Genomic DNA, 16,762 nt, shown 5'->3' on the forward strand with positions numbered 1-16,762 from the left:
AAAATAGTACTTTGCACGAAAATACGGATTTTAAAATAAAGTAACGACATTATTTGTGGTGATTGTTTGGAAAAACCTCTTAAAATTGGAACTGCACTCTCATATCATTTAAGTTTTGTTTAAGCTTCATCTGGTAGATAGAAATTTAAATATTTGATTTTGCCTTCTAAATCAAAACAAAAACTGAATAATTATTACATATGTATATTATAGAATGGATTGAATTGTCACCTTATCAAGTATTTATACCAAGATATGGAGCTGCTATTAACATGAAGCAATTTGGGAAATCCTTTTACGGAGGATTTTGTACAGAACAAAACGACGAGAAACCGATCTCCTTTTTGCAAGGTAGCAATATCAGTCAAGTTCTTGTATAATATAATTATTATCACAGAATAAATACTTATTTATTTTAAGACATTATCAAATAACCGCGTTAAATTTATGTCATCCTACCATAAAATTTATCAGAAGAAAGAGTGTTGCTGTTGGTCACATTTTCACTCCAGTCAATTTAAGGCGTTGTCGTTTATAAAATTCGTAATATATCGGTCTTTAACAATGCTAGCTTGTTTTTCAATCAGAATCATAAATTATTCAATTTCGAATTGTTCCCCCAAATTTTGATGTACTGGTTTTAATATACTGATAACTGCATGTGTGAAGGGTAAACACTTATGTATTATTATCGAACTATGTATATGATAACTTTTCTGAAATTTTGTCAGATATTAGTAAACCAACCTTCAAATGAAACTCGATTGTGATAATTTTGATTTGAACATTTTCAAGAATTGTATAATTCTTTCTGAAATCAATAAAAAGTAGCATTGAAAAAGAAATAAACAAAAATTCTTGACTTTGAATTTAGTAATTTAAGTATTAGGACCAAACGAAAATAATAAAAAACGCAGATTACCTCAGAACAATTAATTAGAGAAAAAAAGTCTTTATTGCTATTTGACGAAATTTTCCTTTGATCTAGCTGTCCGATAATTTTCTTCTCAGCTCAGTCGAATGATATGAAAATCATCTCTATAAAATAAGAGATCATGTGCCGTTGTAAATGAAATTTAGCTGAAATTAACAACGTCGTCATAGGTAACATAGCGATAAACCGATACTCATTGATGATATAAGCTCGATTGTGTTTCTAAATTTCGCCGTACCGGCTCATGCGAGAAAATCAATTGACATTGAGATGATTAGATGATTAACGATATATGTTGGTATCAATACTCACATCCTGTGACCATTTAAACCAAGACGACAAGAATCATATGTAATAGAAAAATTACAAAGTTATACATTTAAATATCTCTCGCTATGTACGCTTTAAAATTCGGTCAAATCTAAACGCTATCGAAATGTCATAGGGAATAGGAAATAGCAAATATCCAAAATTGCTTATAAGGGACAATAAGCAAATTGGATTTCAATTTTTTGGGTTTTGATTACAAATCGTATGACCAACAAGCACAGCATTTATAATGTAGATCTCTTTGAAGAGAATTGTAACATTCGATTCAAAACAAAATGGTATTCTTTATATTCTTGTTATTTTTTTAGAAATGTTTCAATGAAATATTGCCAGCTTCAAACAAGTAGATCGTTCTATGTTCAAATTATTTATCATGACGCTATAAATATCTATGTTGGAGACATGCACACTATTTGATAAAATGATATATAGTCAGCATCTATATATGTTAGCATTTTCTTTACAAAGGAATGTGTGGAAGTGCTTACACAATATTCAGAGATTTACGACCTTCAGGTAAGAATAAAACTTTCTCAATTAAAAGACCAAGCATGACTCAGAAAATATCTGAAAAAAATCAGTGTAAAAGCGTATCAAAAACAGCAAGTAAAATCTAACACAAACAAACGTTATACTTTATCAACCAACATAACAATAATAATATAAAAAAGAAGATGTGCTATGATTGCCAATGAGACAACTGTCCACAAGAGACCAAAATAACACAGACATTAACAACTATAGGTCACCGAACGACCTTCAATAATGAGCAAAGGCCATACCGCATAGTCAGCTATGCAAGGCCCCGATAAGACAATGTAAAACAATTCAAAAGAGAAAACTAACGGCCTTATTTATATAAAGAAATGAAAGAAAAACAAATATGTAACACATAAACAAAAGGCATTTTATCCAGTGACTAAACATCAATACCTTTCAAGAAGCCAGATATGGCACATCAAAACTTATACATGCTGCTCTTGAAGTTTGAAATGACATAATGCATACTTAAATTATTATACATGGTAAACGAAAATAATATGGATTGCCTGACGTAATTGGGGAGACAAACCATTGGGCATTTATGTGAGTACCTTGAGGAAAAGCAACCCGATTGATAATGTTAAATCTCGAAACAGAAGAAAGAAAATTTATCATCACACAAATAGACCTGTACTGAGTACTCCTTTCCGTAAAGATAGAGAAAATTTCTGGATAAGGGAATTAGGGACTGCAATGCTATATGGTTGCAACGATAATATCAAAAGAGTAGGAAATTTGTCAAGTCCTGCCTGCAGGGATGTTAATGTAATAAGTTTATTTAATACTACTTTACGACAAAAACATAGTCATGGGCAAAAAAATTACCATCGGCCTAATGTAAAAAAAGTCTTTAAAATCAAGAGCTTTGATGACCTCCTTTCACATCTTCATCAACCACTAGGGTAACATTACATTGGAACTTTTATTTTTTCACTGTCTGTTAATTTTCTTAAACGTTTGAGAGATAATGCACTTGAGAAAGGATGCATCAATAAATTTTCTTCAATATACAGACTAGTCATTATCATTTGTTATGTAGCTCTTTTTCGTCTTTTCAAACCAGTAAGATCGGAACCTTTACACGAGGAAAGGAGGAAATTCCTTCCTGTTTACTTTACCAATAGATGAATTGATGCAATCACATCTGCAACGTTTTACATCACAGGGAGGTAACATCTAAAATTCCTATTTATTTTCAAAATGAGTCTGTTCCTATTGTATCCTACAGTTACAGAAAACCTATTGCACGGACAGTCTCTAACTATAAACAAGCATTGCAGGAGCCTAATTTAGAACAATACATACAAAAAAATCCGACATGTGACTGGGGGGGGGGGGGGGGAGGGGTAACTTCCTATTATTGGGTAAACGGGGATGCGCCAAAAATATGAGTCATAATTTTGCGAGATTTTACATAAAAATGACCCTCCTTTTCAATGGCATCCTATATTAAAATGCATTTACGTTTGATGACTGTATATTGATTTGGGGTTCGATCTACATATCATACATAAATATGCTTTTGAGAATCTTACATTATTAATGGTCAATTATTATATTAAATTAAATCAATTTATTTGAAAGTAAACCTTTCAAATAAGTTCCCAAATAAACCCCGTTAATTTGTCTCCTGATTTGATCTTCAATAATGTTTTCACCAAACGATGTCAATACATATATAAAAACCAACGGGTAGCTGGTATATTCATGAATTATGAGTAATGATGAGTTAATGCTTATATAAGCGTGGGTCATATTTTAAATATTGTATATAACTTTAGGTCATTCTTTCTTAAATATTGATATAACTATAGGTACTGAATTTCAGTGAATGTTATATTTAAATGGGTACGTGTTTTGGGGCAAAAATGGCACACCCCTACCAAAAAATTATCGAAGTTATCCCGTGGTTCCCAATTGCCTTATAATTACAGCTCCTCTGGCCATGTTATAACTGGGGATCTAAACATAATTCAACATGAAAATCTCCAAAGGTTATTTCTCATGGTCCAAGGTTTAGAAAACCCAAACACATCAATTGGAGCCATATCTTCAAAATAATTATGAATTCCATTGAAGACTACGCCAAAGCATGGACAAAACGAGTAGAAGGTGAACTGGACACTTCGTCAGGCTGGGCTAAACTATCAGGTCTTTGATAAATCGTCGCATTCATAAGTTGAAAACTGTGTGAACGATCTACCAAAGTCCGTTTTCAGAGACGAAGATGCCATGAAATGTCTATCATCTCTTCATGATAATTTGTTGTTCTTTGGACAAAGCTTCAAATAATATTGTCTTTGTATGTAAATCGTATTACTACGAATGTCTTGTAAAAGAATAAGACATACATGAGCACTCAGGTAATGCCACATATAAAGACATATCAATTGACATGGATTAGATTTTAGCAAATCATAAGTCCTTCATAGCTTCAATAGTGATTACATTGAATACAAAATTTGAGGACTAGCCTTGTTTGTATTGGATACCTAAGTTTCAAAAAATATCGTTGCAACAACGCTATATTGCTAGCTCATTGTCATGTTCCACTAAAGAATTGTGTATAAGTTGACTGAAATTCTGTCTACAGTGAAAGAGGGTCTTCAGAAATACTGTGAAACTGTTTACTCGAGTAGTGGTATTAACCATATGTGGATTCTCAAAAATTCTAAAGAACTTCTAGATAATTTCAAATCTTCGTCTTTTACTGAAGCTAGTTCTATCAAAACTTTTGACTTTTCAACCCTGTATACCACCATTCCCGTTGTGAAATTGAAAAATCGCCTGAAAGAAATTATACCAAGCCTCTCAACATAAAAATGATAGCATACGCTATTAATTTATTACTTTTGGGATATCATAATGCATATTTTCTAAATAGTGAAAAACTAAAAGGGAAAACATGCTACAAAGAGGAAACAAGTGATCAGTATGCTGGAGTTTTATCATCAACATATTTGTTGAGTTTTGAGGTAGGTATACTTTTTCAACAAATTGTCGGCATCCCTATGGGAACAAACTGTGCGCCTCTCCTTGTCGACCTTTTCTTTTTTCATATGAATCGGAGTTCCTTCAGACACATGTCAAAACAAGAGGAACACAGAAGCCAGATTATTTGATTTCACTTATAGATATATTGATGATGTTCTTTCTATAAACAATCCGATCTTTTCTGAGTGGGTTCCATTAATATATCCCCCAGAACTGGAAATTAAAAAATTAACAGACGCAGCTTGGTCCTCAAAGCTCTTCAACTTCGTACTTTATTTAGCCTTTTTAACTTTTTTGGATTCGAGCGTCACTGATGAGTCTTTTGTAGACGAAACGCGCGTCTGGCGTATAAACTAATTTTAGTCCTGGTATCTATGATGAGTTTATTTTAAACATGTTAGCGGAATCCCAACCCTCTCCCTAACCTGGGACAGTGGTATAACAGTACAACATTAGAACGAACTATAAAATCAGTTGTAAAAGGCTTAACTCATCAGATAGACAAAACTTACAAGTGGACGTGGCCGGGTACTTATACATCCCGACACAAAAAGACTCAATGAACAGATCTGAGAGTACTCGCAGTTATCTGACAGCTAGTTCAAAGCCACTAACAACTTATCAAAAAATCATGCCTCTAAGACTTAAAGGTCAATCCGTAATATGTTATTATGTTATAATAAATTAGAAAATACGTTAAACCATAAAATTATTTGATCAAGTGGTGGAATGAACCATTTGTGGATACTTATAAATTCTATAGAAACTTTTGGACTATCTTAGTCTCGGTTTATTTTTGAAATTAATTCTTCCATACTTTTAATTTTTTAACCCTGTATGCTAACATTGCCCATGTTAAATTTTAAAAATTGTTTTGTATAAACATTGAACGACAAAAATATGTGACGTATACATTTTCTGACGTCAGACACGCAAAACTGTTTTTTTTTTAAATTGTAACACGATGATGAATGCTGTACCCCTATTTTGACTAATTTTTTAGAATGTCTGTTTAGTTTATGCATCATTGTAAATATAACGGAATTTGATGAGACTGTCGTATACAATGAGAGGTTTAGCGCTATAAAACTAGGTTTAATCCACCATTTTCTACATTTGAAAATACCTGTTCCAAATGCAGGCAACAGTAGTATACCGCTGTTCAAAACTAATAAATCCATGGATAAAAAAACTAAATCGGGGTACCAAACTAAAACTGAGGGAAACGCATTAAATATAAGAAAGATAGATATAATACCAAGTCAGGAATAAATCAGTTGTTGTCAATTCGTTTTTGATGCGTTTTGTCATTTGATTTTTCCATGTGATTAGGGTCTTTCCAATTTGATTTTCCTCTGAGTTCAGTATTTTTTTGATTTTACCTTTTGAAAAAGCAACCATTCTTTTTGTCATGTTTGCCCGATACTTTAATTCTATATCTTGATGAGTTTATTCATATCAAAAATACAATGCATCCAAGAAAGATTGTAAAAGTTTCTACTAAATTTCGAAAGGAAATATCAGAATAAACATCACCATGCGGAATCATCACATATATCTTTCAATTACTACTACTTACTACAAACGAGAATATATATGTTGTTGAGGTATGAATCTCAAACGTTTACACTGACTTTAATTTATTTAATTATTTATTTAAGTTAAGTGTTAATTTGAAGTTTGTTTATTTATGTATTCTATGATTTTGGACTTTCCGATTAGATTTTCCTCTAAGTTCAGTATTTTTGTGATTTTACTTTTCACATAGTGTTCTCATTTCAGTTTTACTCTTTCACTTTTCGTATAATTTGAAATCAATTTAAGCAGGTACAAGACACAATTTCTTTGATTGAAATGTCCGGTACTGATAGTTGGGAACATTGAAGTTGATCCACACAGTTTATTACTATATATGTGGGCGTTTACTTTTGTTGTTCCGTTATTGTCCTCTTAAATAAACGTTTTTAAATTGTCACCATGACTATTGAACAGAAGCGCATGTTAGTTGTTATTTATTCGTTTGATGTGTTTGAGCTTTTGATTTTTCCATTTGATAAGATACTTACCGTTTTGATATTTTATTTATATAATACTGTTGCTTTTATTTAGTGTTTTTTAACATATTTAAAGGCAAACGGATTGAAATTGACCTCTAGGAGATCTGTACGCTAATTTTTGACATTTTTACCAATATTTGTTTTTATTTTCTTTGTTGGCATTGTTGTTTGTTGTTTGTTTTTTATAATTATTAAGATTATAGCACAATGCTGACTACTGTTCCATAATTTTGTAACCTTTAACAAAATAAAATAAGCAACAAATATTGGGTTTCATTCAAGACATAAAATCAACACACGCAAAGCAAAGAACACACACACACACAATTAAAGAGCAACGCTTTTATTTCTTTTGTTCATCTCAACATCCCACTGCGGCATACGACACGCTTACACACTGTTATTAAAGTAATGGAACAATATGCAACTGTCATTCAAGTGGAGAGGTAAGTTAGAAAGTCTATCAAGTTAATTTGTTTAGCTGTATCCTATACACAAATCTCATACACTTGTACTTCCAGTTAAAGTGGGAGGTACGTAAATGAACGCCTCTATCGGAAAACGGAAAAAATCGACGTTTGTTGCTATGGGAGTTATCTTCCGTATACCAGAAACACTATTATCAAGATGTCTGAATACATTCCGCTTCGTCGGAATAATGTTCAGTTTGGTGGAAGAGTATTGAATGAATCTCATAAAAATGTAACAAAAATTGAAGTATGTAAAATGAAATATCTTGTAACAGTTAAACAGTTCTTCCCTCCCATGTAAATGGAAGGAACTTGGCATGTCGTGACGGTCTTAGAGTTGGGTTTACTACCACTAGATGACTAACATTAATGCTTGCAAGATCTTATATTCACCATAATGTTTCTACAAAACTGTTTAAAGAACAAAAAATGGGTCTCGGAAGTATTTTGTTTATACCTTGGGGTAACTGTCCATACATTAACTTACTATACGCTGGTAATCAGGACATATTAGAGACTTAACTTGAAAATCGGGAATGTTGATAGTGGACGTGAAAATGAAATGTAATATTGATTAAAATATTATACCTTTGATAAATATTTACACCACTGGGTCGATGCCACTGCTGGTGGACGTTTCGTCCTCGAGGGTATCACCAGCCCAGTAGTCAACACTTCGGTGTTGACATGAATATCAATAATGTGGTCATTTTTATACATTTCCTGTTTACAAAATTTTGAATTTTTCAAAAAACTAAGGATTTTCTTATCCCAGGCATAGATTACCTTAGCCGTATTTGGCATAACTTTTTGGAATTTTGGATCCTCAATGCTCTTCAACTTTGTACTTATTTGGCTTTATAAATATTTTGATATGAGCGTCACTGATGAGTCTTATGTAGACTAAACGCGCGTCTGGCGTACTAAATTATAATCCTGGTACCTTTGATAAATATTTACACCACTGGGTCGATGCCACTGCTGGTGGACGTTTCGTCCCCGAGGGTATCACCAGCCCAGTAGTCAACACTTCGGTGTTGACATGAATATCAATAATGTGGTCATTTTTATACATTTCCTGTTTACAAAATTTTGAATTTTTCAAAAAAATAAGGATTTTCTTATCCCAGGCATAGATTACCTTAGCCGTATTTGGCATAACTTTTTGGAATTTTGGATCCTCAATGCTCTTCAACTTTGTACTTATTTGGCTTTATAAATATTTTGATATGAGCGTCACTGATGAGTCTTATGTAGACGAAACGCGCGTCTGGCGTACTAAATTATAATCCTGGTACCTTTGATAAATAATTATAAACACGTACATGCATTAAACACAAATTGAAGCTTACACTATATAATGTCATTTTAAATATTGAAATTCAATAGCAAATAATAAAATATAGTCACAGTCAGACTTACATTCGGTCTTTTTGATGGAGAGTTGTCTCATTGGCACTCACACCACATCTTCCTATATCTATGTTTCAATTTAAGAAACAAAATTTTACAAAACGACTGTCACAGTGAAAACGGCTAGGACCTATTCGAATCAATCCTCGACAAAAAAGTAAAAAAGGTTTATCCTGATATTCTTGATTTGATATTCTTGTTATATAATCATTTTCTCATTTAAATATAAACATCATTTACCCCAAGGAACTTACTTTAAATAATCAAATTTATTCGGTAATAACTGTCCTTTCCGGGATTTATATATTTCGGTTTCAAACTGGAAACTCGACACTAAAATTTACGACGAAAGAGACGATGTTTCGTTCCCTATGTTAATTTTCCATTTTTAGATGGTGATGTTCCTTTGGTACCATCTTACGGTGTTTATATTTCACAGCTCGTTCGCTATGCCCGTATCTGCTGTGACGTTTATTATTTTAACGAACGCAATCTATGTATTACTTGTATATTATTAAACCAGGGATATCGTTACCATAAATTACTTAAACCCTTTACTAAATTTTTCCATAGATATAAAGATTTTGGTTTTGAAGTTTGGTCGTACCTGTAGAAAACTTATTTCAAACGGGATAGCACATCCTCATTTTTACGGAAATATTGTTTACCGTGCCCGGAAATATAGAAATGATCCATGTAAACTTTTTCCTCGTTTAAATAAACTTATTCTATAAGTTTACCTATTCAACATAGGAAGATCATTGAATATTGTTTTTTCGGTATAAATATTGATTTTGTTATGTGTAAATTCAAAGCTTACTAAATATTCCCTAGTATTTTATATACATATACTTATTCGTGGATCTCCAATCTGTCGATACCTGTTACTTGGCATTGCACAAGATCATGTTTTTCTCTTACTGTTTATAACGTCTTTTAACTAAATCCATTGGATGTTGGATGTGTATGTATTGATAGTTTTTTTATTAGTTGTTGGTGGCTTTGAACTAGCGTTCAGATAACTGCGAGTGCACTCATATCTGTTCATTGTATCTTTTTGTGTCGGGAAGTATAAGTACCCGGCCACGTCCACTTGTATTTTTGTCCATCTGATGAGTTAAGCCTTTTTCAACTGAGTTTTATAGTTCGTTCTTATGTTGTACTGTTATACCACTGTCCCATGTTAGGGGAGGGTTGTTATCCCGCTTACATGTTTAACCCCGCCACATTATTTATGTATGTGCCTGTCTCAAGTCAGGAGCCTGTAATTCAGTAGTTGTCGTTTTTTTATGTGTTACATATTTGTTTTCGTGCATTTTTTAAAATAAATTAGGCCGATAGTTTCCCGTTTGAATTGTTTTACATTGTCTTATCGGAGCCTTTTATAGCTGTCTATGCGGTATTCCAAATCGCTGCAACATGTAATTAATACATTAAAACTCCATCGAAGACGTCCCTCAAAATCACATGCAGCTTTTCTATTCAGTACATTGTTAGCTTGAGCATTACAGCTCACAAAACTAGACTGGATGCATTAATTAGAACGTCATATAATGGGTGTTCAAAGTCCGTGTTGAACAATTTATAAAGAACACATAGATGAGTTGGGGATAGAGCAGATTGGTACTGCGTGAAAAAAAGCCGAGTAACAAAAACCCAAAAGATAAATAAGTTGGTATTTATATAAATTTGTTTTTAAATATTCAAATTTATGCACTGTCCTCACAATAATAATTGAACACAACCAACGATAGGAAAAAATAGTAGGGATAATATCAAACTTTGAATTATTTTTTTTTGTTGGCTTTTGCCTATAATTTACATTTATCCTATATTTCCTTTCGTGTCATATTAAACACACCATTTAAGTTTGCAAATGACCGGTACTATTTGGATCGAAGAATGTGTTAATGTTTGTGTTGTGATCTCGTTGAAAAATAATTTTATATATTTTATATGCATGAACTCCTACAACTATCGGGAGAATACAATTTTATTGTTGTGATTTTATGCACCCGCCGTAGCGGAGGGGGCATTAAGTTTTACACTTGTCCGACCGTCATTCCTAAAATCTGTTTTCGTTCTCTAACTTAAGTTTGCCTGCACCAAATGTTAGGAAACTTATACACAATGCTGATATCCACAAAACACAGATTTAGTTTATATTTTGGTGGCGTCACTTTAACCGTTCTAAAGTTATGCCTAATAACAAATTGAAACATTGCTCCATTTTTAGTTTCAATTCTCTAATTTAACTTTGCCTCAAGCAAATGTTATCAAACGTATACACAATGGTCATTGCCATGCAACTAAGATCAAGTACACATTTTGGTAGCGTCACTTTTACCTTTTTTTAGTAATGGCACTTTAAAACATTATATGCAAGCGGGGGCATTATTTGTGTCCCATGGGCATATTTCTTCATTTATTTACTTTTGTGTGTCTTTTGGCCGTTTTTCTATTTTCCAAATGGCATTGTCAGTATGTATTCGGCTTATAACTTTGAATTTCCCGTTGCGGGGTATATTTTGCCTCCCTTATTGTGAAGCAGCAATATTTTGGTAGAAAATGTGAACGTTGAATGTATATTGTCATTCGGAGAATCTATTTTAATGCCATATATTTTATTGTATCTTTTAAATATGTTTACAAACATATGCATTTTTTAAAAAGATGTCCTTTAACATTTAAACATTCCAGAAACATATAAATACATAGGATCTCGTATAATCACTGAAAAAACAATAATAGTTCATCATTTCTTTTTTTTTAGACAGGACACTATGCTTAATAGCGCATTTGAAAAGACAAACAAATTATTATGATGCATTTGTTTTCTTTACAATTCTGCTGATATAGCCTTGACATGGCATACTCCTTTCGGCGACGTCATGAGTTTTTTTTCTCTTTTCCCGTCAGCAACACCCTTTCAATGGTTGATATATATAAAGCGAGTTCGGTAACCCCATGCAAATTATATATAAAACAATGCAAAATAATACCTTAAAAACATTTGTTTTTTATAGAAAAATCGTAGAATTGGTAATAACTGCAAAATAACTAAAGCTTGAAATTTCTTATTTTTGGTTTAAATTTGACTTTTTTGTCTATGTAGTTTATATTGTTTCCTTACCATTTTCAAATGTCTGAAACTTGGAAATTAGATCGATGACCAACTTAAATTTTTCGATATTTCATTATCTTTTTATAAGTTCTACGTGTATACAACTTCTTTTAAAAATCGCTGGACAAGCCATTTACGTACCTGTTACCTTAATGTCGTATACGTTAGAAACAGACTTGTTCAGATAAGGTATACATGTAGTTCCGATACTGTTGTAAGGTCATTGAATATGGCATATTGTGGTACCTGTAATGATTCCCTCATCTTTTGCACCGAAAGTAAACATTTGTATTTAAAACCATCTGATGGCATGATACAAGTTATGTGCTCCTCATATATTTAATTATGGTATGGTTCTAAACCTTTAAAGGAAGTAATAGTGCTTGGTTTTCGTATGATGAAAACATGATAATTTATCAGTTCAAATAAGTGATGTAGCCGACATGTCAGTTACTACAAGTAGTCCCCTGATAATGTATGTCTCATTGTCATTTTGCTTATTTTCCAACGGACATCGGACCAGTGACATGACGCTCAGAAAAAGAAAAAAAACCAAATAAAGAACGAAGTTAAAGAGCATAAATATTCAGAATGGAAGTTTTCCCATAATGAATATTTAATTTTTTATCAATTTGATCAACTACCCCAAATACCAGCTATTAACCTCTCTGTACTCTTCAATGTTGACTTCGCTCAAAACGATAATAGACCTGTTTTATTTTTTAAATATATCTAAACAGTGAACTGCTACCCTATCTCTAACTACAGAAGAAATATTAACAAAACAAAACCCTCCCATTATTTACATTGGATATCCAGGTAGTGCTTGGGTGTTGTTTAACATATGCCAAAAGACATCGACAGCCTTCATTTAAATCCACTTGATCAATTCTTCTTATTAAATTTTTATTCAATGCTGCCAGAGTGAACTAAGACCAGCTGATTTTCCATTAGACATAACCTATTAACAAGTATATCAACTGTATAGTAATTTTTATAAATTTTAGTGTTTGCAAGGTATATCTTCTTAATTCTTAGGATTTTTTTTTTATCTCAGACAGATAACTATAGTCGAATTTGGCACTTCCTTTTTGGAAATTGTGATCACCAATGCTTTGATCTTTGTTTGACTTTCTTTGCTGTTTTGACCTGAAGGTCACTGATGAGTCTTATGTAGACAAAACACGCGTCTGATGTATTGAGTTATAAGCCTGGTATCATTGATAACTATTGACTTGTAGTTAGGTTCTATGGTATTGTTTAATTGTGTGTTTCTCTGTCCTCTTTATGTTCTCCTATTTATTTGTATTGTAGTTCTGTCATGTAATGTTTTAATTAAAATGTTATACTTGACATTGACATAAAAGCAGGAGGTTCAACCCATCATTTTGTCTTAAAATGTCCTGTACAATGTCAGGAAAATGGACATTGTTATCTTATAGTTCGTTTTTGTATGTGTTGCCTTCTGTTGTGTAATTGTTTTCCTCTTATATTAAATGTGTTTCCCTCAGTTTAAGTTTGTAAAACGGATTTGTATGTTCTCAATCGATCAATTAATTTCGAACAGCGGTATACTAATGTTGCAATATGTTTGGTTGGTTTTTGGGTTAAACAAAATGACTTTTCGTCATTTTATAAGTATTCCCAATTCCAAACTAAAAGGCAAATTGTAGGAGTTAGTATATCTCTGTTCCTGAAAAGCGAATGGCCAACGCAGATACAAGTATCTTGTCTTAGGGAGTGAAACAAAAAGTCACTCTGCTTCAAACAGAACATTCTCTGAAACTGACATTATCAAGATGCTGGACGTATTTGTTACGTTTTGGAGGAGATGATTTTCAGCAAACTAATGGCATTCCGATGGGAATAAAATATGCCCCTCATTTTGTCGACTAGATCTTTGTTCTTTTGATGCTGACTTCATACAGGAACTTTTGAGGGAGAAAAATAGTTAGCAATATCCTTTAATTTTATTTCCCGCTATATAAATGATGTTGTCTCACTAAACATGGTAACTAATGCAAACTTTGATGACTATGTTAAACGCATCTATCACAAACCTGTATCATATTTTAACTAACATCTTACAATTGACAAAGGGAATCGGTCTAAAACCAAACTTCACGACACAAGGGATTATTTCAGCTTCCCAGCTGTAATTTTCCATTTTTAGCAAATAGTAAAATCACAAAATGACTGAATTCTGAACAAAATTCAAAACGAAAAGTCTCCAATCAAATGGCAAAATCAAAGGCTCAAACAGATTAAACGAATAAACAACAACTGTCATACTCCTAACTTGGCTCATGCATTGTCTCGTGTAGAAAAAATGGCAGATTGAACCTGGCTTTAAAGCTAGCCAAACCTCTCACTTATATGACAGTTGCATCAAATTAAATTATGTTGACATTGATGTGTGAACAAAACAAACAGGCAAATCTTTAACACAATAAAAACACACAAATATTCAACAAAGAAGCACAAAATGAAATACATATCAAAATTACAAATTTAACAACCTCGTTCGTAACATTCTAGCAGCGCCTGCATACAAAGAGATCTTCCAATTGATATGATATTTTGTGGCTTGTACTTTCAATCATGATTTCCGTGATTAAAATTTGCTGCTCACAAGGAAGCTATAAAACCAAGTTTTCCTTTGGGTTGAAAACGTCTCTTCGTTAATTTTACGGACACCATGACGAGTTGGTTGATCGTTATGGAATATCAATTTCACAAATGACATCAGATATGTTCCTAATTTCGTAACTAGAATCCTGCTCCCTTTTCACGAATGTGACCTACCGAGTTATACTATTAACCGGATTTGTAATATTATAAGCAACACGACAGGTGCCAAATGTGGAGCAGGATCTGATTACACTTCCGGAGCACCTGAGATTGCCCCAATTCTTTCGTGGGGTTCGCGCGGCCTATTCTATTCTCTGTTGTGTTTTGTTTTGTGTGTACCATTGTGGGTCTCTTTGTCTTTTTTAATCGTAGCCAAGCATATATCGTTGTCAGTTTATTTATGATCTGTGAGTCCCTCTGGTACCTTTCGTGTTCCTCTTATTTATGAGAAAGCTTAGTAGTCAGCACTTTGGTGTTGACATGAATATCATTTATATGGTTATTTTGATAAATTTCCAGTTAACAAAACATTGAATTTTTGGTAAAACTAAGGATTTTCTTATCCCAGGAGTAGATTACCTTAGCCGTATTTTGCACAACTTTTTTTGGCGTATGAAATTATAATCCTGGTACCTTTGATACCTAAGTACCACAAACATATGTATATTACAAAATATGTAATGAACTTTGTAATATATTCTTAGGGAAAGGCCTCGGTTTGAATATTTTCTTTCCTATAACTTATTGAAGAAACCTATGCCAGTTGCAACAATTATAACATGGATGAGAGATAAGAAATGACTCATTTATACTATGTACTTAAAATAAATTTTGAATATATACAATTGTTTTCGGTATAAAGACCCAACAGAGCGCTTATCATACCTCCTTACTAAGAAGGGAACTTATGTTTCGGATATATTATTAGTCATTAATATTATTTAATAAAAAGAAATGCATGCTACATTCAAACTTTTAAGCACAAATTGACCTTTAAAACAAGATGTTTGTATGTTTCCTGTGTTGAATTTCGATTTGTTGACGTTGATTTTTTATCGATGTGTATTCGTTTCTTAAACTGCCTCGACCCCAATAACTGAATATTGTCGGAACAACACTGATGTTCATCAAGTCAATATATGATCAAGTTTATCACTTCAATTTTAACAAAAACCATCCATAACAATTATAATTTTTTCTAACAATACCAAAATATATAAATTTAAATAAGGCCTTTAACTATGGTCTTAAAGCCGTAAACATATCCCAATTGAAAGATAGCAAACGAACTATTGACGATGTCTACTAAGCTAAACTGTATCTAATATATGTGAAAATATAACATCTCAGCAAAGGAGTATGTAAGCGAAACAGTTTGCTACATAGGTATGGTATCTGCAGTCGATTAAATCTTGATTAAATGAAAAATATCGTTTATGTATAAATCTCGCTTTTACGTGTAATGATATATGCAATTGATACATTTTGTTGTAGGTAGAAGAGGGTACAAGTCCTTAAGGTAACTAAACATAATTTGATACGAATTATTTCCGTTTTTTATCGAAAATGCTTTGCTTGGACAAAATAATTGTTTTACATTGTCATCTCTGGACCTTTTATAACTGACTATGCGGTATGGATTTGTTGGAGGACCTACGATTACCAGAGTTGTTATTTTCTGTGACATTGAGCGTATGCCCTGTTCTTAGGGTTGTCTCGTAATTGGGCAGTTTCTTCCTTTCGTATAAAAAAAGACCGATTATTGTTAAGTCTGAAGTTGCATTTAGTTTCTGTTTCTCCAAAATATACCAATAGATATTAGAAGTTTTGATATTAGAGCCATAGAAAAAACTCTCCATTCAAGTTACAACTTGTAAAATTTAACCAATTAACGGTTTTCAACAAGCATGGGCTTATATCAAGTCTAAATTGAAAATTTCATTCAGCTTTTATGATGTAAAATAAATAATTTCAAAATATTCTGATTGAACTATCAAAATTTTGAAATATATACAATAAAATAGAACACAATGACGCTAGTTCATTTCTAATATTTCAAAAATGACATATGTTATATAGCTACATGCAAGTATAAAGTAAAATATACCCACCAAGACAACAAATTAAGTCTGTATATAGACAATATTTCAGAAATGAGCACATTAGAAATTTTGTTAGGACAGTACTTCATAGTGAACATATTCTTCTCCATGGAATATTGTCCATTGGATAACATTTTATATGTCTTTCGTCCCTCTTTTATATG

General features: G+C 32.4%; 1 protein-coding gene across 1 annotated transcript in view; it reads left to right on the forward strand.

Annotated features, from left to right (window-relative positions):
• LOC134698876 (uncharacterized) overlaps window positions 1-16,762 on the forward strand; it is a 249,622-nt gene that overhangs the window by 208,127 nt on the left and 24,733 nt on the right. Inside the window, exons 12-14 of the mRNA XM_063560556.1 lie at window positions 214-351; window positions 1,733-1,780; window positions 15,991-16,015. Coding sequence (XP_063416626.1) covers window positions 214-351; window positions 1,733-1,780; window positions 15,991-16,015 — 211 coding nt within the window. The remainder of the gene's footprint in view (window positions 1-213; window positions 352-1,732; window positions 1,781-15,990; window positions 16,016-16,762) is intronic.

This window comes from Mytilus trossulus, chromosome 1 (assembly GCF_036588685.1).
Source record: "Mytilus trossulus isolate FHL-02 chromosome 1, PNRI_Mtr1.1.1.hap1, whole genome shotgun sequence".
Lineage (NCBI taxonomy): Eukaryota > Metazoa > Mollusca > Bivalvia > Mytilida > Mytilidae > Mytilus > Mytilus trossulus.